Source organism: Rutidosis leptorrhynchoides, chromosome 8 (genome assembly GCF_046630445.1).
Source record: "Rutidosis leptorrhynchoides isolate AG116_Rl617_1_P2 chromosome 8, CSIRO_AGI_Rlap_v1, whole genome shotgun sequence".
NCBI lineage: Eukaryota > Viridiplantae > Streptophyta > Magnoliopsida > Asterales > Asteraceae > Rutidosis > Rutidosis leptorrhynchoides.
The window spans coordinates 8,461,860-8,488,721 of NC_092340.1; the positions used below are offsets into that span (position 1 = coordinate 8,461,860).

Below are 26,862 nucleotides of genomic sequence, written 5' to 3' on the forward strand. Positions count from 1 at the left end.
TTCAAGTTGCATACTTTATTGACCACATTGAAAGATGCATACTTATAAGACCATGTTTTGACCTCATAACCACCTCATGACCTTTATTGACCATATTGAAAGACCATTTTGACTGAATTTCATACCCATTTTGACTGAATTTCATACCCATTTTGACAAACATGTTAAAGTCTTATTTTGGTGTTATGTATGCAATGTTAATACCTGCTGTTAAGAACATGTGTTACAAACTTCATACTAACTTTAACAAACTGCATACTATAAGACCATTTTGACTGCATACTAACTTTACAAACTGCATACTAACCTTAACAGACTACTAACATAAACATATCATTATAAGAAAACAAATAACAGATCATTTCAATGCAATAAGAAAACAAATAACTGCCATTTCATTGCAATAAGATACTTGATACAACCTTGACTAAAAGCATACAACATGGTTCATCAATACAACATAGTTCAAACACCACAAACTGCACTACTATTTTTTTTTCCACAGTGCTTCATACAAACAAATTGAACAAACAAAAAATACAAATCATAATTAACCCAATTATAATTAACTTCATCTTCTTAACTTCTTTTTCTAATCTGTTCTTAGCCCTCAATAATTCGGGTATTATGGCGACAGCTCGATCACCCATTGGAGGATCTGCCTAATCAATAAAGCTTCGATTACAGAACTGCAAAAAAAATACAGATAAAAGCAATTAGTGCTCGTTTTGGGTACAATTGCACGATTTAACAAAAATAGGGTTAGGAAAAATTACCTTGTTGGGGCACGAATAAAACCTTCTACCAAGATTTGTGTCGGTCCAAGCTGTAACCTTTACTGCTCGTGCTCCACACCAACAATCGGCCATTAAAATTTTGATGGGGTGTTACGAATTGAACTAGGGTTCTATGTGTGAGATACTGTGCGTGAGAAAGGGGAATTAGATCTTGACGATGCAGATGACAAACTTCGTATTAATAAGAGGAGAAAAATTGAAAGCTATTGGATGATTATACCCTCACGTGTAACACATGTGATCTAACTAACGGGCTTTTTATGATAGAATTTTGAATGGGTGATCAACAATGAAGCTTTTACAAACTTGGGTGATCAACCATGTTCAAAACAAACATTAGTGGTTAATATGAAATTTGGAGTAAACATTAGTGACCTACAGCGTAATTTTTTCTATAAATGTACCAGAAACACACATGGTAGTTAATGAAAAGGCATGTGATCCTGTAATGATCAATCTGTGGCATGAAAGATTAGGCCACCCAAGATCAACAATGATGAAAAAAATAATTCAAAATACAAATGGACATCTATTGACGGATCAAAAGATCCCTCATGATGCAATTATCCCATGTACATCATACTCACTTGGAAAATTGATAATAAGACCATCACCTCTTAAGGTTGAAAAAGAATCACCAATGTTTCTTGAAAGAATTCAAGGTGATATATGTGGACCAATTCATCCACCTTGTGGACCATTTAGATATTTCATGGTCCTAATAGACGCATCTAGTAGATGGTCTCATGTTTGTCTATTATCAAGTCGAAACATGGCATTTGCAAAATTTCTTGCTCAAATTATTAAATTGAGAGCACATTTCCCTGATTATACTATCAAGAGGGTGAGATTGGATAATGCTGGTGAGTTTACATCTCAAGCATTTAATGATTTTTGCATGTCTATTGGGATTGTTGTTGAACATCCTGTTGCTCATGTGCATACACAAAATGGTTTAGCTGAATCACTAATTAAACGATTACAGTTAATAGCTACACCATTGATAATGAGAACAAAATTCCCACTATCTGTATGGGGTCATGCAATTTTACATGCTGCATCATTAATTTACATTAGACCAAGTGCAAGTCATACATATTCTCCCTTGCAACTTGCTTTTGGCCATCAGCCAAATATTTTCCACCTTAGAACATTTGGTTGTGCGGTTTATGTTCCTATCGCATCACCACAACGCACTAAAATGCGTCCTCAAAGAAGGATGAGAATATATGTTGGATATGAATCATCTTCAATCATAAGATATATTGAACCCATGATGGGTGATGTTTTTACAACACGTTTTGCTGATTGTCACTTTAATGAAATATTGTTCCCTAGATTAGGAGGAGAAATAAAATATAAAGAAAATGATGTTTCATGGTGTGAACCTCAATTAATGTATCTTGATCCTCGCACAAAAGAATGCGAGACCGAAGTTCAAAAAATAATGCATATGCAAGAACTTGCTAATAAATTGCCTGATGCATTTACAGATACAAAAAGAGTGACTAAATCATATATACCAGCAGCAAATGCTCCAGCTCAAATTGAAATTCCAAAAGCTGGCAATAATGTCACTCTTGAGTCTTTGCCACGCCAGAAACGTGGGAGACCAATTGGTTCCAAAGATAAAAATCCTCGAAAAAGAAAATCAGCTGATAATGAGGTAAAAGAAAGTGTTCAAGAAGAACCACAAATCAATACTCCTTCTGCAGAGGAGATTGATGAAATCAATACGGAATTTTCAATCAATTATGTACATTCAAAAATATTATGGAACCGAAATGAAATGAAAAATCTTGATGAGATATTTTCATATAATGTTGCATATGACATCATGAATGATGATGATGATCCAGAACCAAAATCTGTCATGGAATGTCAAAATAGACATGATTGGGATCATTGAAAAGGAGCAATACGAGCTGAATTTGAATCGCTCAATAAAAGAAAAGTTTTCGGATCTATCATTCTCATACCTAAAGATGTGAAACCTGTGGGATATATATGAGTTTTTGTGCGAAAAAGAAATGAGAAAAATGAAGTTACAAGGTATAAAGCTAGACTTGTAGCTCAATGTTTTTCTCAAAGATCAGGAATTGATTATGAGGAAACTTATTCTCCTGTAATAGATGCAATTACTTTTAGATACTTAATCAGCCTGGCAGTTTCTAAAAATTTAGAAATACATCTCCTGGATGTTGTGACTGCTTATCTATATGGATCACTTGATAGTGATATATATATGAAGATACCTGAAGGATTTAAGGTATCAGAAGCAACCAATGCAAAACCCAAAGAAATGTATTCAATCAAGTTACAAAGGTCTTTATATGGGTTGAAATAATCGGGTCGCATGTGGTATAAACGATTAAGTGATTACTTGATAAGCAAAGGGTATACCAATAATCTTATTTGCCCATGTGTATTCATTAAGAAAACAACATCCGGATATGTGATCATAGCCATTTATGTTGATGATCTTAACATCATAGGTACAAATAAAGAGATCCATGAAGCCATTCAACTTCTAAAGAAAGAATTTGAAATGAAAGATCTCGGAAAAACTAAGTATTGCCTTGGTTTGCAGATTGAGCATATGCCTAATGGTTTACTTGTACATCAAACAAATTATACGGAAAAGATTTTAAAACGTTTCAATATAGACAAGGCAAAACCATTAAGTACTCATATGGTTGTTAGATCACTTAATGTTGACACTGATCCATTTCGTCCATGTGAAGATCATGAAGATATTCTGGGACCAGAAGTACCATATCTTAGTACAATTGGAGATCTTATGTATCTTACAAATTGTACAAGACCTGACATTTTTTTTGCAGTTAATTTGTTGGCAAGGTTCAGCTCAGCTCCTACTAAAAGACACTGGAATGGGATCAAACACATATTTCGATACCTTCTAGGAACTACTGATTTATGATTATTTTATTCTAACGAATCAAAACAATATTTGGTTGGTTATGCAGATGCAGGTTATTTATCTGATCCACATAAAGCTAAATCTCAAATTGGATATGTATTCCTAAATGGAGGAACCGAAATATCATGGCATTCTAAAAAACAAACACTTGTTGCAACATCATCAAATCATGCCGAAGTGATTGCATTACATGAAGCTACTCGAGAATGTTTTTGGTTGAGATCAATGACACAACTCATTACTGATTCTTGTGGACTAGAATGCGATAAAAGTCCAACAACTATCTATGAAGATAATGCAGCTTGCATAGCACAGATGAAAGAAGAGTATATCAAAAATGACCGAACAAAACACATACCTCCTAAATTCTTCTCATATACTCAAAATCTCATTAAGGACAACCAGATCGATATGAGATATGTTCAATCTAGCAACAACTCGGCTGATCATTTCACCAAAGTACTTCCCACTGCTATTTTTAGAAAATACATTCACAATATTGGCATGAGGCATGTTCAAAAGATGTAACAGCTCAGCGATGTCTACTTGAGGGAGAGTCAACTCTATACTGCACTCTTTTTTCTTAGCTAAAGTTTTTATCCCACTGAGTTTTTCTTTGGCCAGGGTTTTTAACGAGGCAGTACTAGTTGATCTCTAATGAAAATAAATTGTCATCCAAGGGGGAGTATTATGAACTTGTCAAAAGTGATGGCTGCCAATTATCATAAGAATCCAAAGTTGAACAGTAATTATATGTACTATAAATATGTACCATGTGATATTATATAAGATACACTTCTGATATACATATTCTCATATGTACTCTCTTTCTCTCTATCTTCTAATAATTATCAATAGTCCACAGTCAAGAGCCAGGTCATTAAGAAGGTAGTTATAAACACCAAATTTATAACAAAAACTATTGAAAAATTGAATGGACGGTCCCATTTTGGAAACTGACCCCAAGAAATGGCTACATAATCATCAAGCTCAATCACTGTCACATTCTACAATTGGGTGAGCGGTTAGGAACTTATAAGTTGGTGAGTGGAGGATGGGTTCATCGGTTGAGATCTCCATTTTTTCTGGTCCATACTGTCCACATTTCATTCACGAAAGTTAACAGTTTTAGAGGTTGACTACTTTTATTTTCTTATATTCATTTTTTAAGTAAATGTATAATCCCGAGGGCAATTTTTAAGAAAATAATTTGTGCATTAATAATTGTACAAGATGATTAACGAGGAAGTTATTAACTAGTTTTTTTTCGGCGAAAAAATAAGAAAATTATATTAATAAAAAAACCTTTCATCAAAGGGAATTGCTAAAAAGTATCACATGACATAGGATAAGTGGTAATAAACGACACATTTTTTCATTTACATACTAGTTAATAATAAATTCTACCGAGTAGTTAATATTAATTAGTATTTTTTTTTTCTCATTACACCCTTTCAATTATTAATTTTTTCTAAGTTTTTAATGCCATTAAAGAATATTATTTATTCAATTAAAAATTTATATTTATTCATGTATTTAATTAAAGTGAGTGAATTTTTACCGCCGTGGTTGAACCAACATCGCCAAATCGACATTGAAGCTGGACAATTTTTACCCTTTTTAAAAAAAAAAATTTATCTTTAAAATTTATAATTTTTTTTTATTTTCTTTTTAATAAATTTTTTCACACCTATATAAACACATAAAACATTTCATACTTCTTTACACATTCACTCTCACTAAAACATACCTTATATACATTTTCGCTAACTTTAAAACTATCATGTTTACTAACATTGTTACTTTAGATGTTCATTCTGGTGAATATTTTACCGACGATATGAAGGAACACTAGAGTGGTATAAAACATACGTTGGATATCGTTGTTACTGCCGTTAACTTATTTACTTTGTTCAATTATGCAAGACGAAACGTTGGATATCGTTGGTACTGCCGTTAACTTATTTACTTTGTTCAATTATTTACTTTGTTCAATATATGGTTCGACCTTCCTCACGAGAGTAGTGGGGATGGATTTGTGAGTGACGACTCGATATGTACAATACGAGAATTTAGGAATTTATTTAATTCTATGTAATCGTATTTTAATATTATGTAATCGTATCTTGTAATATATTTAATTTACTATTAATGTAATTTTTTATTTATTTATATTTATTTAAGTACTGAATTTATTTTATCAATAAAATAGAAATTAAAAATATAAAATGTAAAAAATAAAAAATGGATAGTGAATGATACATCCAATTGCTCTCTCTTCAATTAATTTCAGTGTCTCAAATGGACAACAGACATCATATCGTACTATACGTTTATGATCATGGATTTCAATATCTACTAAATGTCACCAATTTTTTGATCGTTTAAGTAGTGTAACTTTTGCGTTTTGGCTAGGGGAAGGAAGAGTCAAGGGGCATAAAATTGTAGGGTAAAAGGTGAAACTTTGGAGGTGTAAAAGGTGTAGAAAGTTTAACTTCTAGGAATAGGAGGTGTAACTTTTCAATTTATATAATAATAATTAAATAACTTTCACTCAATTTCTTTTATCGAATTTATCTTTTTTGTTGTTGTTGCGAATTAGGCTTCTCCGTCATCAACATTCAACTCGAAATAATTTTACGAACAAAACGCAACTAATTATATTTGAAACGTAGCTTCTTCTTTTTTTAAGGAAAACATATTGGATAAATTATATTTTTTTCATATATATATATATATATATATATATATATATATATATATATATATATATATATATATATATATATATATATATATATATATATATATCAATTGATGGGTAGCGCAAGTAGTAAGTTCATAAGTTTGTAACGAAAAAAAACCTGAGTTCGAGTCCTAATGCCCCTTTTTCGCAACTTTTTTCTCAGTGTTCGCTCAACATTAGTTTCATAAAAGACGTTAAAATGTTTCACCGCGAAGCGCATGCCGTTAGGTATATTAGGTGCTAAGCAATGTATATCAAAATACCACTGTCGCAACACGCGGTCAGTATTTTTTCTAGTTAATTAGAAATAACGCAGAATCAAATATGAAAATCATTATTCAACTTTTATGTTGAACCGAACTGATCAAGCCAAAACTGACCTGAGTGCATCTTGTGGGGGAACCGCCTCTTTACACTCCGGGTGGCCGTGTTAACCCGTCGAGATAGTTCTCATCGAGGGTGGTAAAGAGGGCGATTTGGTGGTGGTAGACTTTTGCCGAGCCTCCATGAATATTGATGAGAGGAGAAGAGGTTCTCAATCTCATGTTGTATCTTGTGTGTTTGTGTAGAATGAGTAGAATGACTCCTGGAAAACCTCATAGTCTTTATTATATAGCAAGGAGTGGGCCAAGCCCACTAAAGATGGTTCACTAAAAGGAGCCCACCAATAAGTAGTCAAGTAATAAATAGTAGGCCAATGGTAGTCCTAGACTAAATAATATGGAAGCCCATCAAGGATGACCCATTAACATAGCGAGTTAAATTGGCCCGTGAGTATTTATGATACACACGTCATTACGAACTAATCATTTTTGTAATATAAATTACGAGTTTATATGCTTAAGAGACATGCATACACATATTATACGAGTTATGTCTCAAATGGGATCAACGACAATATTCTATCTACATATTTATAAGGAAGCAAAAGAAGATAATCCCGTCTCTGGATATGTCGATATTTGCTATTATTTTTAGTAATTACTAAACCCAATTTATAAAAAATTTGGTATAACAATTTTATTTTATTTTATTTTATTTTTGAAGGTCTTCCTAACCAATCAAATAGAGTAGATGTTTGGCTAAAAACAAATTTTAATAACTGATTAGAATGAACGGCCAAAACATGTCATTAGTGTTTTGTTGATACCAACTATTCTGTTTGGCTTAAACCTTATCATGCGTGATTAATTTTCTAACATCAAACCTCTACATCATGACTTAGTATTAAAGTACTCAAATAGATTAATTTGTCAAAATCAAATTAATGAAACATAATACTTAAGATTAAAAGTGAACATTTACAATGTCTTTTATCTCTTACAAAATTTTCAATTTTAATCAGCTTTGTTGAGATTATTTTAATTAGTTGTTAACCACATAATTATAGCCCTTACACTTACATTTAGCAAAAAAAAAAAAAACAATTTTTTAATTCCTAACAAATTCACACAATAAAAATTATCTATACATAGCTCTTAAAGCTATTGTTAAAAAAATCGTAATAGTGGTTATAAGGCTAACTTATACTACTATTGTAAAAGTTAATTAGTACGGAGTATATAACAATAAGTGGTTATCAGTATCATGATGGTTAACTATTTTTAAGGAAGTTAACGATTTTAAGGGGACATTTATGTTCTTAACTATTGCTCTAAATATTGGAGTTAATCGGTTAAAAAAGATGCAAAAAGCATCTCACATCAAAAGTTCGAAAGAAATATTGTCAGTATGTAAGTTTATGAGAACATCTCACTGTCGCTAATTGGTTTAAGAGGTACTAAGTGATTCTTGACTTATATGTTGGATGTGCTGTTGGGCTAGAAACGATCCTACAAATGATATATGTGTTGTGGTTGTTAGCAAACTTGTAACTAAACCGATTAAAGGGTGATTGTTCTTAAAAAATTATGACTAGAAATTAAGATATGTAATTTTAATTATCTTTTTAGCATATACATGGGACAATATCAAATGAAAAGAAACTTCAAACTTTTGTAATCATATTAAAAAATTTAATAAAATAAGAACACAGTTTTACAGTTAGAGCACTGGGAGTGGTGACCCAGGTCACTTGGCATGTCAGACGTGACTTGCTGAGTCAGAAAAAGTGAGGAGTGGTGACCTATGTCAGTTAGTGTATTAAAATAATATTTTATTATATTTAATAATTTATTCCTTTGAAAAAAAACAAAAAAAAAGTGGGTAACATCCGTCGCATATGCGACTAACTTGGGGGAAACGGGCAAAAGTGACTTGATTGGGAGTGGGTGACTAAGTCACTTGGGGTGTGACGCGAGGGAGACGTGCTCCCACTCCCACTCCCACTGCTCTTATATATCATCACTATAAAATCAAAGCAACCTATAACAAATAGGGATGACAATGGATCAGATATGGATCGGGTGATGCCGTATCCATATCCATATCCATTTTTTTTTTTACTTTTCATCCATCAATATCCATATCCGTCGGGTGAAGCGGGTTAATGAATAATTATCCATATCCGTTTAAATTTATTTTATTTTTAACAATTATAAGCGGTGGTTCACTATATACGATCAAAAGTAATATTTTTAATAGTTTATGCGACCGAAAGTCACATTTTACTAATCTATATAACAAATATTCAATAGATAACCTATTAAACGTGTAAAGATATCGACATGTAAGTTGCTTACTTTTAGTTACATGGAATCACATTTGAACCACCAAAGTAGATAAATACATTTGATTATTTAAACAAAACAAAATATAAGAAAAAAGTTATATTTTTAGAAAAAATATAAAGAAAGATGAATATGAATATAATTAATGAAATATCACTACATAAATGATATTAATTTGAGTGATAAATTTATATATTTAGTTATTTCGGGTGAAAGCGGGTTCATCCATGGATGAAATGTTTTCATCCACATCCATATCCATATCCATTTAGATCGTCCATATCCACGAATAATCGGGTGAATCAGATGGATATCTACTGGATCGGGTATCTATTGCCATCCCTATACTACTCTCTCCTTTCCACTTTTACTATTCACCATAGAATTTGTTTGTCTAAAAAAATGTCTACTTACATAAAATACTAAACTATTCAATTTATCTCATTTATTATTTACAATCATTTATTTTATAAACAATGTCAAGCAGATTTATTCTAAATAAAAAAAAATTAAAATTAACATCCATCGTCCCTGTGGTATACATTAAATAACACTCGCCTTTTTTTTGTGTGTGCAATCCTTGTACGTGTGGTATCAATTTATTACCCCCTTCGTCCATATGTCTAAATACCGTCAATTTCAACCGTTAAGTGCACTACATGTGATAATACTTTCATCATTTTACATATTTTATCTCCATTTTTATTGTCTTTCATATTTCATCTGGCTTTTGTTTTCTTCATTTATACCTAATGATCAAAAACCCTAATTAAACACAAATCAGAAATGTAAAATTTAAATTAACATCTAAAATCACATGGACGAAAAGTGTAATGTTATCTTTAATTTAAGGCGAAGTGAGGTTAGTTCTTTTTTTTTTTTTTACTAGTGTTACTATTTTTATTTTTTTAATAATTAAATTAAAGCAAATCCAAGTCTTGCCACTAAGGCCACTCCCTATCGTAACTAAACTATTCATTCTCTTAACCTTCCACATCAGCGCCACATCAACACCAATATCCTATAACCAACTCATAACTAAACACTCTCTATCATGGCTAAAACAATACTCCTCTTAATATACAACGTACAAGCAATAAAGCATCAAGTCCAACAATAAATAGTCACTGGGACCCACAATTCCTATAACTAACCTAAACACTTCCATTAAATCCATGGTAAAGGCGGGTAACTAAGACAGGTAACTAATGCGTGCCTATGGTTCATTTCGGGTAATGACGGATAACTAGCGGATAACTAGCGGGTAATTAACCATAGGGAGTGGTCTAATCAGCCTTTAAGTATCACGCATCAGAGTCTCGCCACTACTCTACTCTTCTATTTATAAAGCAACTCGTTATTCGATTCAGTTATTATTTCATTTCATATCGATCAACAAAAAAAAAAAAAAAAAACACTTTATTCTTATAAATAAAGTGTCTAAAGATAAAAGAAAAAATAAAATAGAAGATGGGTGAATTGATGAAAGCTAAAACAGTTCAAACAACATTAGCCATAGCAGATGCACTCTCTTTTTACTGTGCGATTGCAATTGTAACTCTCATGCTAACCGCTGATTTTCAACATGATCATAATTTCAGTTATTCTCTAATTAATAACGCTGATGTCGTCCAAGGAGGAAATAATAGGGTGCTCGTGATTAATAGTAATACACGCCCGTGTGACGAGATATATGTCGTCGCAGAAGGAGAAACGCTTCATACCATAAGCGACAAGTGTGGTGACCCGTTTATTGTTGAAAATAACCCGCATATTCATGACCCGGATGATGTTTTCCCTGGCCTTGTTATCAAGATCACACCTTCAGTTCTTCTGGTACATAATTATTAACTTCACCGATCACCGGCTTATTTTATTTTATTTTTTTTGATCTTTTTATTTTTATTGGGCTCCCTCGTTATGTAACAGATGTGGAGAATTGAAATTGTAATATATTATATCTTAAATATTAAATTATATAAATATAATACTCCGTATGTCATTATTGATATTATTATTTATTATTAATATAAATATAATATAATATTGAGCTTTTTAAACTTTATTAGCTTTTTTTGAATTTATTTATTCTTGAAATTATGATTTAGCTTATAACATATTATTGATTTTAAAGGTCATCGAATAGAAATTCTAGAGGAAGTTTGTTCTGATGTATCATTTTTCCTATTAATAATATCGTGCTTGCTTTAAAAAAAAAAAGAAATTAAGAAAGAAACGGAGTAGCTTAAATGAATGAAAAATCTAATAATTAAAATCAAAATGGATTGAAATTAGAAGGTTTCAAAATACACGTACACGTATGTTCTTGTAATGTTTGGCTGTTTGAACATAAACCTAATTAGAGGTTTATTTAAACATTTATGTGTCTTAATGTTTAAGTGAAAACTTAAAAATTTATTTTTGTCAGTAGAAATGTAACCTAGTTATATTAAATAAAATAACTAGGTTATATATGGGAGGTCTGAATGGAACAAAGTGATCGATCGTTCGGGACCTAACGTTTTCAAGAATTCAATTCTTTTAAATATACAGATACAATTGGAGATATGAAAAACACGAAAAGGTACTCAATACACAAAAAAAAAAAAAAAAAAAAAATCCACTAGCATCCATTTAGACCTTAGTTTAAATAGTTTATATTGGTCGTTATGGCCTTAAAGCTTTTTTTCATCTCGTACTAGGTACTTAAATTTTCGTGACCGACAACATGGAATTACTTTTTGCGGTTTTGTTGAATATAAAGCGGGTGTAACATGGTCATGAATTGTGAAAAACAATAAACATTGGTCAAAAGTACGTAATATTGGCGAAAAAAATGGAGGTAGTGGAGACATGAATAAGTTATTCCTTTTCCAATATCAGGATGATGTTACGAAAGTAGATTCCGTAGTTGGTTAGAATGTAATTTTTGGAATAACATGTGTTCATGCGGATAGTAGCCCATCTCAACAACAACAACAACAACAACAAAAAAATTCAATACCACGTAAGTGGTGAATGGGGAGGTGAGATGTAGACAATCCTTCTCCTATCCGAGAATAAAGACAAGTCATTTTTTCACTAAATACTATCAAAAGTAAAGAAAGTCATCCAGCAGCGTATTTTCGGACTAGTAGGGAGGGGTGCCGGCCTCTCCAACATTCTAAACAAGCGATGTATAAATTCATTCAGTTTAGGTAGAAAAAACGAAAATTATGTTTTAGTTTTAATGGATGAAAGTTCTTCGATGGAGGTGTAAGGAAGATGAAAGAGGTACGGAGTAAAAAGGAAGGAAGCTGACCAAATGTACTACTCAACTTGTACCTTTTTTTAACTATTAACTGCTAATAATGTATAATATTACATTCGAGTCCTTCTATTTATTTTATTTATTTAAACTACTTCTATATTGTTACGAATACTAGCAATACGTTTTACCAAAGAAGCTTTTCGTACAACTACGTTTTACGTATCAGAACATTTCGGCCCCCTCAAGGAATAGGTTCAAGATCCGCCACTGAAGTCATCTCTGTTTCTATTCGACGGATAGAGAGATTGCTTCCGAGTGGACTTTCGGCCAATAAGTAGGAAATTTTTTTTAAAAAAAATAAATAAAATTGAGACGCCATGAAAATGGTAGAATCAAATTTCCATGCATTTTAAATCCTGCCTGAAAATTTAATTTAGGATCTAAGAATCATTAAAGTCGCAAATAAATTAACGTTTGCTGTCAACTTAATAACTAGAGCCGTTATAGTCCATCTCAAAAACCTCTAGGCTTATTTACCTATTCATTCATTCCAAAATATATCGCGTTGAAAATTACTTTACTTTACCTACATTATTATTTAAAGGAATCTATTTTGAATTATCGTCGGATTATAAAAGGTCAGAATTGTTATTTCAATTAAATAATAAATATATTTTAATGGATTAAAAAGAAATTTTACATGCAAAGAATAAATTAGTAATGAATGAATTACAAAACTATCTATTCATTTAAAGTTGATATTTTGACTACTACAAAATAAGTAAATTAACAAAATTTAATCGAAATTAATTGTATTTTTATATTTAAGAAAAATTTTACTGGAAAGGATTTAATATGAGCTGTTAAGAATGAATAATCAGATCTAACTTTTAGGGCCTAATCAAAACATAAAGTGTATTCATCTATTTATAGTTAATATTAAAATCCTATAATGATTTTGTCATTATTAGGATAATTTATTTGTTAAGAAAAAATAAAAAAATAAAAAAGAAAAAAAATCTAAGCATGGTAGGTGATGTCATTAATTTAAATAATTTTGAATTAAAATTAAATCTTATTAATTAATTATTATTATTATTTTAATTATTAAAATTAAATAATTTTGAATTATTTTAATTAATTATTTTGAATTGAGTACGAAAAGGTATAAAAGTTAGGCAGAATGAACTAACTCTAAATTTATATTTTAATTTACACTTTTAAAATAAAATGACAACCAATATTTTATATTTTATGATTGGAGGTGAATTGTTTAATATGTATTTTAGGTATTTGATAAAATGTTCAACTCACGATTTTCTTAGTCGGACTCTATGATTCCACGGGTCATTAAACTAAATAATTTTAGCATTTACGTTCACTTAATACCTAAAACATATCATTAAACTGTTTCGTTTAAACAAACCCGTAATTTCACGGGTCATTTCACTAGTATCTTATAAACGTTAAAGTTTTCGATATATAATAAGTTTATTAATATTTCAATAAAGCAAATAAAACAGTTTATGGTTTACGGTTGTAAGTTCTTTTCCCTACTTGTAACTATGGGAATGACAAGTATAAATAATGTGTTTTTAAAAATTTGAGACCCTTTTATAAACGAATCTAATACACTAAGGTAGCGTTTGATTAAACTGAATTATTAAGGGCTCGATGGTTCGATATCTGAATTATTTAAAGGTTTTGAATGAGTTTGGTTCTGAATCACAATAAGGTGTTTGATAATTAAATCGGTTCTCAGTAGCTTGCCCTTGTACTTCTTCTCGTTGTTTCGAGCTCCCTCTGGCATCATCAATCTCCTCGAGAATAAACGTCGTAGGTTTTTTTGGGGTGGGGCGGGGGATAATTCAAAACTTTCTTGGGTAAAATGGGATAATATTCTTCGTACTTATCGGGAGGGTGGGTTAAATATTGGCTCTTTAAAATCAAAAAATTGGGCACTTTTGAGAAAATGGTGGTGGCGCTTTAGGGTTGAAAATAACTCGCTTTGGGTAAAAGTAATATTAACGACCCTTCCTAATCCACCTGAACGAATACATTACATTTGGTTACATCGCGAGGTACTTGACCTCTATATGATACATTTTACAAACATTGCATTCGTTTTTAAAAGACAAACTTTCATTTCATCGAAAGTTGACAGACATGCATACCATTTCATAATATATCAAACTATCAAAGACTTAATAATAATCTTGTTGAACTCAGCGACTCGAATGCAACGTCTTGTGACATATGTCATGAATGACTCCAAGTAATATCTCTAATATGAGCAAATGCACAGCGGAAGATTTCTTTCATACCTGAGAATAAACATGCTTTAAAGTGTCAACCAAAAGGTTGGTGAGTTCATTAGTTTATCATAATCATTCATTTTCATCATTTTAATAGACCACAAGATTTCATATATTGACACGCGTAACTCGCGAATTAAAATTCATTCATATGGTAAACACCTGGTAATCGAACTTAACAGGATGCATATAGAATATCCCCATCATTCTCGGACTCACATCGGACATGATAAATCGAAGTACTAAAGCAGTTCAAATTCTCTGACTGGGGCTTGTTAGTGCCCATAGATCTATCTTTAGGATTCACGCCAATTGGTGACAATTATAATAAACACCAATTCTTAGGCTACCAAGCTAAAAAGGGGCATATTCGGTTTGATAATCCAACCATATAATGTAGTTTCGATCACTTGTGTCTATTTCGTAAAGCATTTATAAAAGCAGCGCATGTATTCTCAGTCCCAAAAATATATATTGTAAAAGCATTTAAAAAGGGAGCAAATGAAACTCACAATACGATATTTTGTAGTAAAAATATTCATACTACGATACTGAACATTGCAGGATTGGCTTCGGATTCACAAACCTATATCAATTGTATATCTATTAAAACATATAATGGAAATCACATAATTTCATTTATTAATATATATTATTTATATATTTGTGGATTTATAGAATTTATACTAAATTCTATTTAAAAACGTATACTCATATTATATCTTAAATTACATGTTATATATAGTTATTCGTTAAAATGATAGTTTTGATAATAATGATTTTTTAATAATAATAATAATAATAATAATAATAATAATAATAATAATAATAATAATAATAATAATAATAATAATAATTATAATAATTATAATAACTTTATTGATAATGATAATACTAATAATAAAAATGATAATGATAATCTTTAATAATAATAATAATAAGTTATTTCATTTTTATAATGAAAACAATAATATTGATAATAATACCCAATACTAATAATGAGTAATAATAATACTAATCATGATAATAATGATAAAAATAATAATTTTACTAATAATGTTAATCTTAATAACATAATAATTTTAATTAATAATAATAATAATAATAATAATAATAATAATAATAATAATAATAATAATAATAATTTAACTACCTCAAAGAGTAAGCTTCCTAAAAATATTGTCATAGTCCGGGCTCGAACCCGTGACCTTTCGTACTCCAACCACACTCTCAACCATCCTTCCGTTCGTATCTATCTGATATAATACATAAATTAATTTTATTTAACTCTTCATCCGTTTTCATCTTCTTCTTCTACAACCCAATTCATTAACATCATTCAATCATTCTCGTAGTCACTGTATATCATCACTATCAAATACGTTTTACCATTCGATCAACATCACAGAAACACTATCATCAATCTTTGTCATTATCATCCACCATAAACTATCATCATCATCATCATCGTTATCATACATAAATCATACAATCTCGTCGCTGTAACATCATATATCATCTTCATTCGTCCAACATAGCAGCCCATCAGAACAATCTGAGCTGGGTTCACAGCCCAATAACGTTTTTAAACGAGCCCACATTAAAATCTAATTGTTTGATTAAATGGATCCTCCCACTAGCCCAACCTAGACACTAGTAAAATGAAGGAGTCCATTAAAAGTCCAATTGGCCTAATATTCCTTGCATAACTCGCTGGAAATATAAATAACCGTGTAACACCCTACCACTTTAACAAGTGGGTGTGGGGTTCGGTTTTAACCAATAGCATAAAGGAAACATCATCATCAATCTTATTACGATTACTACCATGTTACTCATTATCTTCACATCTTTGTTGAATAAACCGGGAAGGAATTGGAGTAACAATGGCTGCCATTGCAGCAGCCTTCGAGAAGGAAGAAAAAAAATATAATATATGAATAATAATAATAATAATAATAATAATAATAATAATAATAATAATAATAATAATAATGACAGTTTAGTGGCCTAAGGTGGCTGAGGATTGGCGGTTGTGAGGTGGTGGCGGTTTGGTTCAAGGTGGTGACGGTGGCTCCGGTGATGATGCTTGTCCAAGAGAGAGGATGAGTGAAGATGGTACAAGTGATATGAGTTATTCCATTATGTGTTTGTGAAGGTATAGCTTCATTGACAGAAACAAGAAAACAAGCCGGGTGTTGAGTGGGTTTTTGATTGTAAACGAATTCAGAAATGAGAAAATGAAAACATTAGATAGTGATTGTAAAGTGGCCGTTGGTTACGGCTATCGTGATGATGAAGAAAGGAGAAGAAGAAGTTTAGATTGTATATGTGATATGTTTAGGTGTCATATATATATATATATATATATATATATATATATATATATATATATATGTAAATTAAATTCTAATCTAATAATAATAGTTAATAATATAATGTAAGTTGCAAACAAAGTGTACGATTGATGAATTGATCAAAAACAGAAAAAGTGAGCAATAATAGAATAGTGTGGGTGCAGTGAATTCAAAAACAAGGTTCACAATTTCAATCTTACACAGTATCTCATATGTATATGATTTTAATTAGTGATTTAGTCAAAAGTAGGAATATAAATAATTAATATAATACTAATGATTAACATTCAAAGAAAATAAAAACGTGCATACACAGTAATCAATTTAACATCTCGTGAATCCAATTGTCCATATGTTACCGACAGTCTTATTAGGATAGTATCTCATACTATCAGTGGCGAATAATAGTCTTCAGAAATATCCCAAATTTTTAAATTAAAATTTCTTTAATTATTTTGGTCTTTATGGTATAAAATTTGATTATTAACTACTAAATAAAAATTACATCACTGTCCGCGCTCGATTCCAGGTAAAATATGAAAAGTATAACACCCTTTTTTTTTTCTTTTTTTTTTAAAGTCACAGCGGAAGTCCTGTTTATAAAATATGACACGTAATATACACGACACCTGTATTACATTACATTAATATTATATCAAATATTAGAAGTCTGTTACATATATAAAAACCATGTGTTACGTTAAGCAAAGACACTAATAACAAAAGACACGACATCAGAGTTTCGACTTGTCAAACATATCATCCCGCATCCCATCTTCACCCTGGTATCTAACATGCAATCGTACTGAACCTGCAAGGGTGGAAATGTGGGGGAATTAGCACAACTGCTAAGTGAATGGATCTATCTAACAGAGCAAGTTTAAGCATCAATCAGCAACCACATAAAAGTATGCTAACGTCCTAACAGCATACAAACAAAGACAATATGAGGATCGGCGGCTTGTACGAGCACACGACTCCTAGCTGATCGGGATAGAGTCTACCGATAGTCCTCGCTACTCGATTCACAGTATAGTCATTCGGATGCAGGGGATGCGTCATTCAAACTATAATCCACAATCAGTAGCCTTTGGACCCAACCTCCCCAGGCTCGGTTGACCTCATACGGACTCTAACCTCCCCAAGCTCGGTTATGAGTCCCCACCCTCCCCAGGCCCGACTGGCGTCAAACACAGTGCACATAATATCACACAATATCATCAACATGTAATAATTCACTAACATGTTAACCATTATCTAAACATGGCAATCAAATATCTAATCATGGCAATCGGATATAACCACAGTCTAATAAAATAGAGTAAACGACAGTAGCGCGGCTTGCTACTCAAACTCTATCCTTAGATAGACCCACTCACCGATCGTCAGCTAAACTCGGTAGTCTAATGTCACCGAGTCTTCTCCTCGTCTGTATCACCTGAGGACAAATACTGAACAAGTTAGTAAATCACATCACATTTACTAACAATATTACACTATGTATATACACATATATATCCTCTCTATATATAAACATGTATATAAAAATCACGTTACATCTTAATAATATATTTATATATATATTTCTCAACACATCATGCCCTTATACATAGATATATATATATAATGTATATAATAAATCACATACTAAAACATATATACATATATATATCCAAGTCGTTATAACGATGCACGAAATATTATAACGAACACGACAATGGTCAAAACGGGCGATCGCGCATATATACATATTTGCACATGTATATATCCATATATGTATATATACATATATATACACACACATTGCCAAGTCACACAAATGGGACAACTGGACACTAATGACCCATTTGTCCCACTTTAACCCAAATAAGCTCAAAATCGATTTTAAAATATCGAAACATGCATATACACTCGAAACGACATCGTGGACGTATCAAAACCAACAAATACCCATTTTGACACAATATAGTCCAAGCGGGTCAAACGGGGTTAAACGGATGAATAAATCAACACATGAACCATAGAACAAGTGCACGGGTCATCGGGGTGCAACCACGCCAAGCCGCTACGCGCTACGGTGGGCGAACCGCAGCAGAGCAACAGCATAAAGGGCTGCAAACGGCAGCCTTTTAGCTGCAAACCGCAGCAATGAAGCTGCAACAGCAGCAGCAAAATGTTGCAGCAGATAACCATCCGAACAACGACAAAAATGTTGCTGTCCAGCGCGTTTTTGACCCTAAAAATCGTGTTTCGAGCAGTTCTTTGATCAAGAAACAAGTCCACAATCATACACACATATATATACAAGAATATGTATACACATACACTTATATATAAATATATACATACACTAAACATGTCCAAACGAGTGGGTCGCCACACATTCACACAATATATATAACATATGCCATAATACATTATTACACTAATATTCACACGATCTCGTGCACATACCATTATACTTATTTCGACCCAATTACTAAAAGTCTCAAATTTATACAAACGGGTCAAGGTTTAAATGGTCAAACAAATTAACACAATATCATACAAACGAGTCACGACTAATTGGGCGAACCATTCAACACACGAACCACCAAAAAATATCAAAGGCACGAGCAACGAGCTGCGCACCACGCGGGCGAACAGCAGCGAAAACCGCTGCAAATCAGCAGCAAAATGGCTGCAACAGAAGCAGAAACAGCAGGCGGCAGCAGGCGGCATGCCACGCCACCACCGCTGCTCGCCAACGGTGGTCATAAACAGTCAAAAATAGCAGCAGAAGCTGCAAATAGCAGCGCTGTTTCTTTTTTTTTAATGGGTTTCAACCCCAATTTCAATGTTCTTGCTATTTTTTGTCAAATTACAAACATGCAATTAACCACTAACATGTATATAGCAATAATCAAACACAAAAACTAGATTAACAACTTAATTAGAACATGAATCAAGCAAAATTGCATTTTTCATCAATTAACTCAAGAACCTAAATTTTAAGAATCAAAAACTAAATAAAAGAAGACAAACCTTGTTTACATAATGACGATGATGATGCACAAAATGAATTTAGGGCTTGCACTTCTTATGATCTTCCTTAATTTAAGAAGCTAGGGTTCTTTGATGGTTTAGGGTCGATGGGAACGAGAGGAGGAGAAGAGAGAAACAGAAACATGGAACTAAAATGAAATAGGGGGCGGTCCTAACCTTAAATGGGTAATTAAACTCATACCCGATAACACACGGGTATTTAACCGTTTTTAGATATTTTTCATATTCTATTCGGTACACCAAACAATGTCATAAATAAATAATAAAAATGGTTTCGAGACCCTGGTCATAAAATGAACCCAATGAACTAATAAAACTATATAAACAATTAATAAATAATTATTTCATTTTAAGGCGCTTAAAAACTCTTAAGGGCAAAAAAGTAAATTTTACCTAAGCCCGAATCCAGGATGTTACAAATCTACCCTCCTTAAAGAGATTCTGTCCTCGAAATCTGGTCAGTCAAAGTCAACGAAGGTTATGGGTACCACAAACCACCACAACGGGTCACTACGAGACCCAAGTCATTTCACGTCTTACGGCCACAAACGTTACAATGTTCTATCCATCTCTCATTGGTCAAGTAAAAACTCACTAAGTCAATAGTCAAACACGATAATCTGATAAGACTACCGCCCAAGGGTCAAGACCCGCTAAATTTACTTATACTACATGATATCTGGATCGTTCCTCACACTCTGGTCTAAATTATTTTCTTCACCACTTGCAAAAGTAATTGAATACTGAAAACCTGCCGCTATCTAATAACTGAACAAGTCTAATTCCGCCCGAATTACAAACTTGATATGTCATCAATCTTACGAATTACCACCAAAATTTCACCGCAAGTCTAGGTTCTACACACTAACCTCTCGAGTCACCACTAATGACCCACTACATTATATCTATCACTCATGATTTGGGGTTATCCCCGTGTCACCGTTCATCGAATTTCCCAAATCAACTCAGTCTAAAACGTAGATTAATGGCTATCATTTACCTTAGAACACACAAACTTAGCAAATTTCATCACCACAGTATCGCTAAGTCATCCAGGATTACACTAAGTTACCCAAATTCCGTAATTTAATACCTGTTTCAAACCTGATATTCAAGAATTTGGTCAAAATTCGCTCAATCCTGCCGATGTTCACTCACTAATTCATTGACTAAATGGCATTCATGGTCCACTTATTCATCGTAAAACCACTTACTAACACAGTTCCAAGTCAAATCTAATCACTAAATCACGAATCCTGAGTATAGAATAACCGTCATCCTATACCGGGAGTAATTGTCTACTGGTCATTTCCCTCAAGAAACCTTAATTCATGCACCTGACATTGCTAAAGTTACATCATAAAGGTTACCACTAGGTTATGATTCCATCAGAATCCACAATTCAAACCTATATAACCAATAACTTACACAAAGTCTAGGTACATTACCTCGATCAGTACCAAGTCAGCTAGGTCAACTTTCGATCAAAATCCTCTAAAATTCAAAACAGACTATCAACCACTACATCTCCTTCGACTCCTGAAACTACTGTATGATTTACCATGATGTATTTCCATTGGCCAGACGTAATACATCATTCCAAATCATACCTTTATTTCGGGTATTTCGGAGCAAGACCCTAATCAAATTCGTCAATCCATCGCAGTCATATTTACTCTGATCACTGACAGTTATAAAATCCACTAATAACAAATATATTCTAAACTCGGGGTTTCTAAATTTGTTATCTGATTACAACTATCTTGGCACATTTTCATTGTTCAGATGTACCGAACTAATCCTTCTTTCGCAACACACTAGTAAATTCCAACAATTCTCTTTATGTCCTCTATAGTCACAATATTCTCGATCATGGTATTATCAATTACATCGATTCATCCTTAAGTAATACTAATCACAACTTCACTCACAGTCGGACACTCACCCTAGTCTTAGGATCAACTCACACCCAAAACTCACTCCTCGGTCTGGTCAAAGTTCGTCTCTATCTACTCAAGAGACCAATACAAGAGAACCACCTACATTTACATTCTAAGGACCACACACAAGGTCACGTCAGGGCAAAGAAAGAAAGACGGTTCCTTAGGACAACCGGGTCCTATACAACAAGTCCAGTCATACCAAGATACTACAGGCCTAGTCACATCTACTGGTTCAGTCACTTTCTTCGAACATAAAGACTACACGTCACACAGCCACAAACTAAGGATCAAGTCTCTGGTCAAGTCATAAGGGAACTACGACCCTAAAACAGTTCCTATGGGCACCACGTGTGTCCCGCCGGTTAATAGCCAACGATAAAGAAAAAGACTTCCTACAAGTCTTAATTCCCACTAACGGATCTTGCATAGCAGCATAAACTAAATCTGGACTAACGGGTCAATCGCATTCAGGATATCTATCCAATAGCTAAAGCATGGCACTTATTACAACAATACTAACACATCAACAGGTTGCATGCATGACAAATAACCTGTCTCAACTAGCATGGAAACCTATTACAATAATTAAGCCACTATGCACTACTAAGCAGGAAAATAGTCTAAGGCCATCTAAACAGTTCCCACTATATCAAGCAACAAATGTCTAGCATACATTTCCACATTGAAGACTTACTATATGCAACTACATATTACCAACTGTAATAAAAAAAATACAAAAATGTAATAAACACATACCGGCAGTCGAGTCGTCATATGTATCACTAGCCTCTGACACATCTAGTATGCTCCAACTGTATCCACTGTGGATTTCCTTCCCTCTTGTCCGACCACAAGAGCAGAAGATTACCCCGCTGAAGAAATATGTGCCCCAGACCCCGCCCGAGAACTCCACCTCTGCTCTGCTGAACACCGAAATGCTTCGCGTCACATACACTGATCCATTCATCCAAAACTACCTCTGAATGGTAATAACTGAAATTTCTAATCTATATTACCACAACTCACCTATTTCACCGTCAAAAGAATCATATCGCGAAGTAGGGTGACCCGTACCCATCACACCCTACTCCTCACATAGAACCCGTACCTTCCCGTCTTGGTCCTTCTACTGGGTTAAATACATAAGAGTTCCTTAATTACTGAATGATTTCAACCCGCAATACCTAAGGGGTCAACTACCCACCAACTGTCCAACTGAACCCCCTTTTCCCGTGTTATTATTACTATTTTATTATTTATTATTTATTTATTTATTTTTACCCTCTGCAGTTTTACCTTAGCAAAAATGAACACCCGCCCAACACTATCTAACCTTCTGATCCAAAGGTACATACTTGTGTCCACCTGCACTTACTATTCTAACTCATATTTAACTCATATTACCTGACCGGAATCCCTTGGTAACTGACCTTACAACCCAGACATCATTCCTTACAACCCTGAAATCTGTTTCTGAGATTCTTTACCTAATACACATATGTACTCTGAAGATCTGAGTGTTCCAGGGGCGTTGGGGGTCACAGCGTCACCGTCACTATCAGTCATACCTGTACTGCACAACATCTCACACCAAAGCTTAGTATAACATTGGTTAGCAACTAACAACTAACACCGTTATACCTATCTCATTCACTTAACCCATCCCCCAAGATATGTTTGACTCGACACACGATTTGGGAACATGTCACTTCCGTGAACACGCTGCTAAATCCACGCTCTGATCCCACAATTGTAACACCCTATTTTTTTTTCATTTTTTTAAAGTCATAGCGGAAGTCCTGTTTATAAAATATGACACGTAATATACACGACATCTGTATTACATTACATTAATATTATATCAAATATTAGAAGTCTGTTACATATATAAAAACCATGTGTTACGTTAAGCAAAGACACTAATAACAAAAGACACGACATCAGAGTTTCGACTTGTCAAACATATCATCCCGCATCCCATCTTCACCCTGGTATCTAACATGCAATCGTACTGAACCTGCAAGGGTGGAAATGTGGGGGAATTAGCACAACTGCTAAGTGAATGGATCTATCTAACAGAGCAAGTTTAAGCATCAATCAGCAACCACATAAAAGTATGCTAACGTCCTAACAGCATACAAACAAAGACAATATGAGGATCGGCAGCTTGTACGAGCACACGACTCCTAGCTGATCGGGATAGAGTCTACCGATAGTCCTCGCTACTCGATTCACAGTATAGTCATTCGGATGCAGGGGATGCGTCATTCAAACTATAATCCACAATCAGTAGCCTTTGGACCCAACCTCCCCAGGCTCGGTTGACCTCATACGGACTCTAACCTCCCCAAGCTCGGTTATGAGTCCCCAGCCTCCCCAGGCCCGACTGGCATCAAACACGGTGCAAATAATATCACACAATATCATCAACATGTAATAATTCACTAACATGTTAACCATTATCTAAACATGGCAATCAAATATCTAATCATGGCAATCGGATATAACCACAGTCTAATAAAATAGAGTAAACGACAGTAGCGTAGCTTGCTACTCAAACTCTATCCTTAGATAGACCCACTCACCGATCGTCAGCTAAACTCGGTAGTATAATGTCACCGAGTCTTCTCCTCGTCTGTATCACCTGAGGACAAATACTGAACAAGTTAGTAAATCACATCACATTTACTAACAATATTACACTATGTATATACACATATATATCCTCTCTATATATAAACATGTATATAAAAATCACGTCGCATCTTAACAATATATGTATATATATATTTCTCAACACATCATGCACTTATACATAGATATATATAATGTACATAATAAATCACATACTAAAACATATATATATATATATATATATATATATATATATATATATATATATATATATATATATATATATATATATATTAAAGTCGTTATAACGATGCACGAAATATTATAACGAACACGACAATGGTCAAAATGGGCGTTCGAGCATATATACATATTTGCACATGTATATATCCATATATGTATATATATATATATACACACACACATTGCCAAGTCACACAAATGGGACAACTGGACACTAATGACCTATTTGTCCCACTTTAACCAAAATAAGCTCAAAATCGATTTTAAAATATCGAAACATGCATATACAGTTGAAGCGACATCGTGGACGTATCAAAACCAACAAATACCCATTTTGACACAATATAGTCCAAGCGGGTCAAATGGGGTTAAACGAGCGAATAAATCAACACATGAACCATAGAACAAGTGCACGGGTCATCGGGGTGCAACCACGCCAAGCCGCTGCGCGCTACGGTGGGCGAACCGCATCAGCGTAACAGCATAAAGGGCTGCAAACAGCAGCCTTTCAGCTGCAAACAGCAGCAATGAAGCTGCAACAGCAGCAGCAAAATGTTGCAGCAGATAACCATCCGAACAACGACAAAAATGTTGTTGTCCAGCGGGTTTTTGACCCTAAAAATCGTGTTTCGAGCAGTTCTTTGATCAAGAAACAAGTCCACAATCATACACACATATATATACAAGAATATATATACACATACACTTATATATAAATATATACATACACTAAACATGTCCAAACGAGTGGGTCGCCACACATTCACACAATATATATAACATATGCGATAATACATTATTACACTAATAATCACACGATCTCGTGCACATACCATTATACTTATTTCGACCCAATTACTAAAAGTCTCAAATTTATACAAACGGGTCAAGGTTTAAATGGTCAAACAAATTAACACAATATCATACAAACGAGTCACGACTAATTGGGCGAACCATTCAACACACGAACCACCAAAAAATATCAAAGGTACGAGCAACGAGCTGCGCACCACGCGGGTGAACAGCAGCGAAAACCGCTGCAAATCAGCAGCAAAATGGCTGCAACAGCAGCAGAAACAGCAGGCGACAGCGGGCGGCAGCAGGCGGCATGCCACGCCACCACCGCTGCTCGCCAACGGTGGTCAGAAACAGTCAAAAACAGTAGCAGAAGCTGCGCAGTAGCTGCTGCAAATAGCAGCGCTGTTTCTTTTTTTTTTAATGGGTTTCAACCCCAATTTCAATGTTCTTACTGTTTTTTGTCAAATTACAAACATGCAATTAACCACTAACATGTATATAGCAATAATCAAACGCAAAAACTAGATTAACAACTTAATTAGAACATGAATCAAGCAAAATTGCATTTTTCATTAATTAACTCAAGAACCCAAATTTTAAGAATCAAAAACTAAATAAAAGAAGACAAACCTTGTTTACATAATGATGATGATGATGCACAAAATGAATTTAGGGCTTGCACTTCTTATGATCTTCCTTAATTTAAGAAGCTAGGGTTCTTTGATGGTTTAGGGTCGATGGGAACGAGAGGAGGAGAAGAGAGAAACAGAAACATGGAACTAAAATGAAATAGGGGGCGGTCCTAACCTTAAATGGGTAATTAAACTCATACCCGATAACACACGGGTATTTAACCGTTTTTAGATATTTTTCATATTCGATTCGGTACACCAAACAATGTCATAAATAAATAATAAAAATGGTTTCGAGAGTCTGGTCATAAAATGAACCCAATGAACTAATAAAATTATATAAACAATTAATAAATAATTATTTCATTATAAGGCGCTTAAAAACACTTAAGGGCAAAAAAGTAAATTTTACCTAAGCCCGAATCCAGGATGTTACAAAAAGTGTTCAAATTTAACAATTAGCTCATAAATACATTTTTAATAAGCCTATAA

At 33.3% G+C, this 26,862-nt stretch overlaps 1 protein-coding gene and 2 long non-coding RNA genes across 3 annotated transcripts; 1 reads left to right on the plus strand and 2 right to left on the minus strand.

Moving 5' to 3' along the window:
- The first annotated feature begins 10,623 nt into the window (after positions 1–10,623).
- On the plus strand, positions 10,624–12,072 carry LOC139863135 (uncharacterized). Its single transcript, XM_071851783.1, has 2 exons — positions 10,624–10,989; positions 12,037–12,072. The coding sequence occupies exons 1-2, from the start codon at positions 10,624–10,626 to the stop codon at positions 12,070–12,072; spliced, it is 402 nt and encodes a 133-aa protein (XP_071707884.1).
- Positions 12,073–17,694: 5,622 nt separating this feature from the next.
- On the minus strand, positions 17,695–20,327 carry LOC139861190 (uncharacterized). The gene is made up of 3 exons (XR_011763679.1): positions 20,100–20,327; positions 18,455–18,513; positions 17,695–17,886 (listed from the first exon to the last, which is right to left on the minus strand). It is a non-coding gene; the product is annotated as an uncharacterized lncRNA (long non-coding RNA).
- A 3,577-nt stretch (positions 20,328–23,904) lies between these two features.
- On the minus strand, positions 23,905–26,602 carry LOC139861264 (uncharacterized). The gene is made up of 3 exons (XR_011763698.1): positions 26,369–26,602; positions 24,649–24,707; positions 23,905–24,080 (listed from the first exon to the last, which is right to left on the minus strand). It is a non-coding gene; the product is annotated as an uncharacterized lncRNA (long non-coding RNA).
- Positions 26,603–26,862: the final 260 nt, after the last annotated feature.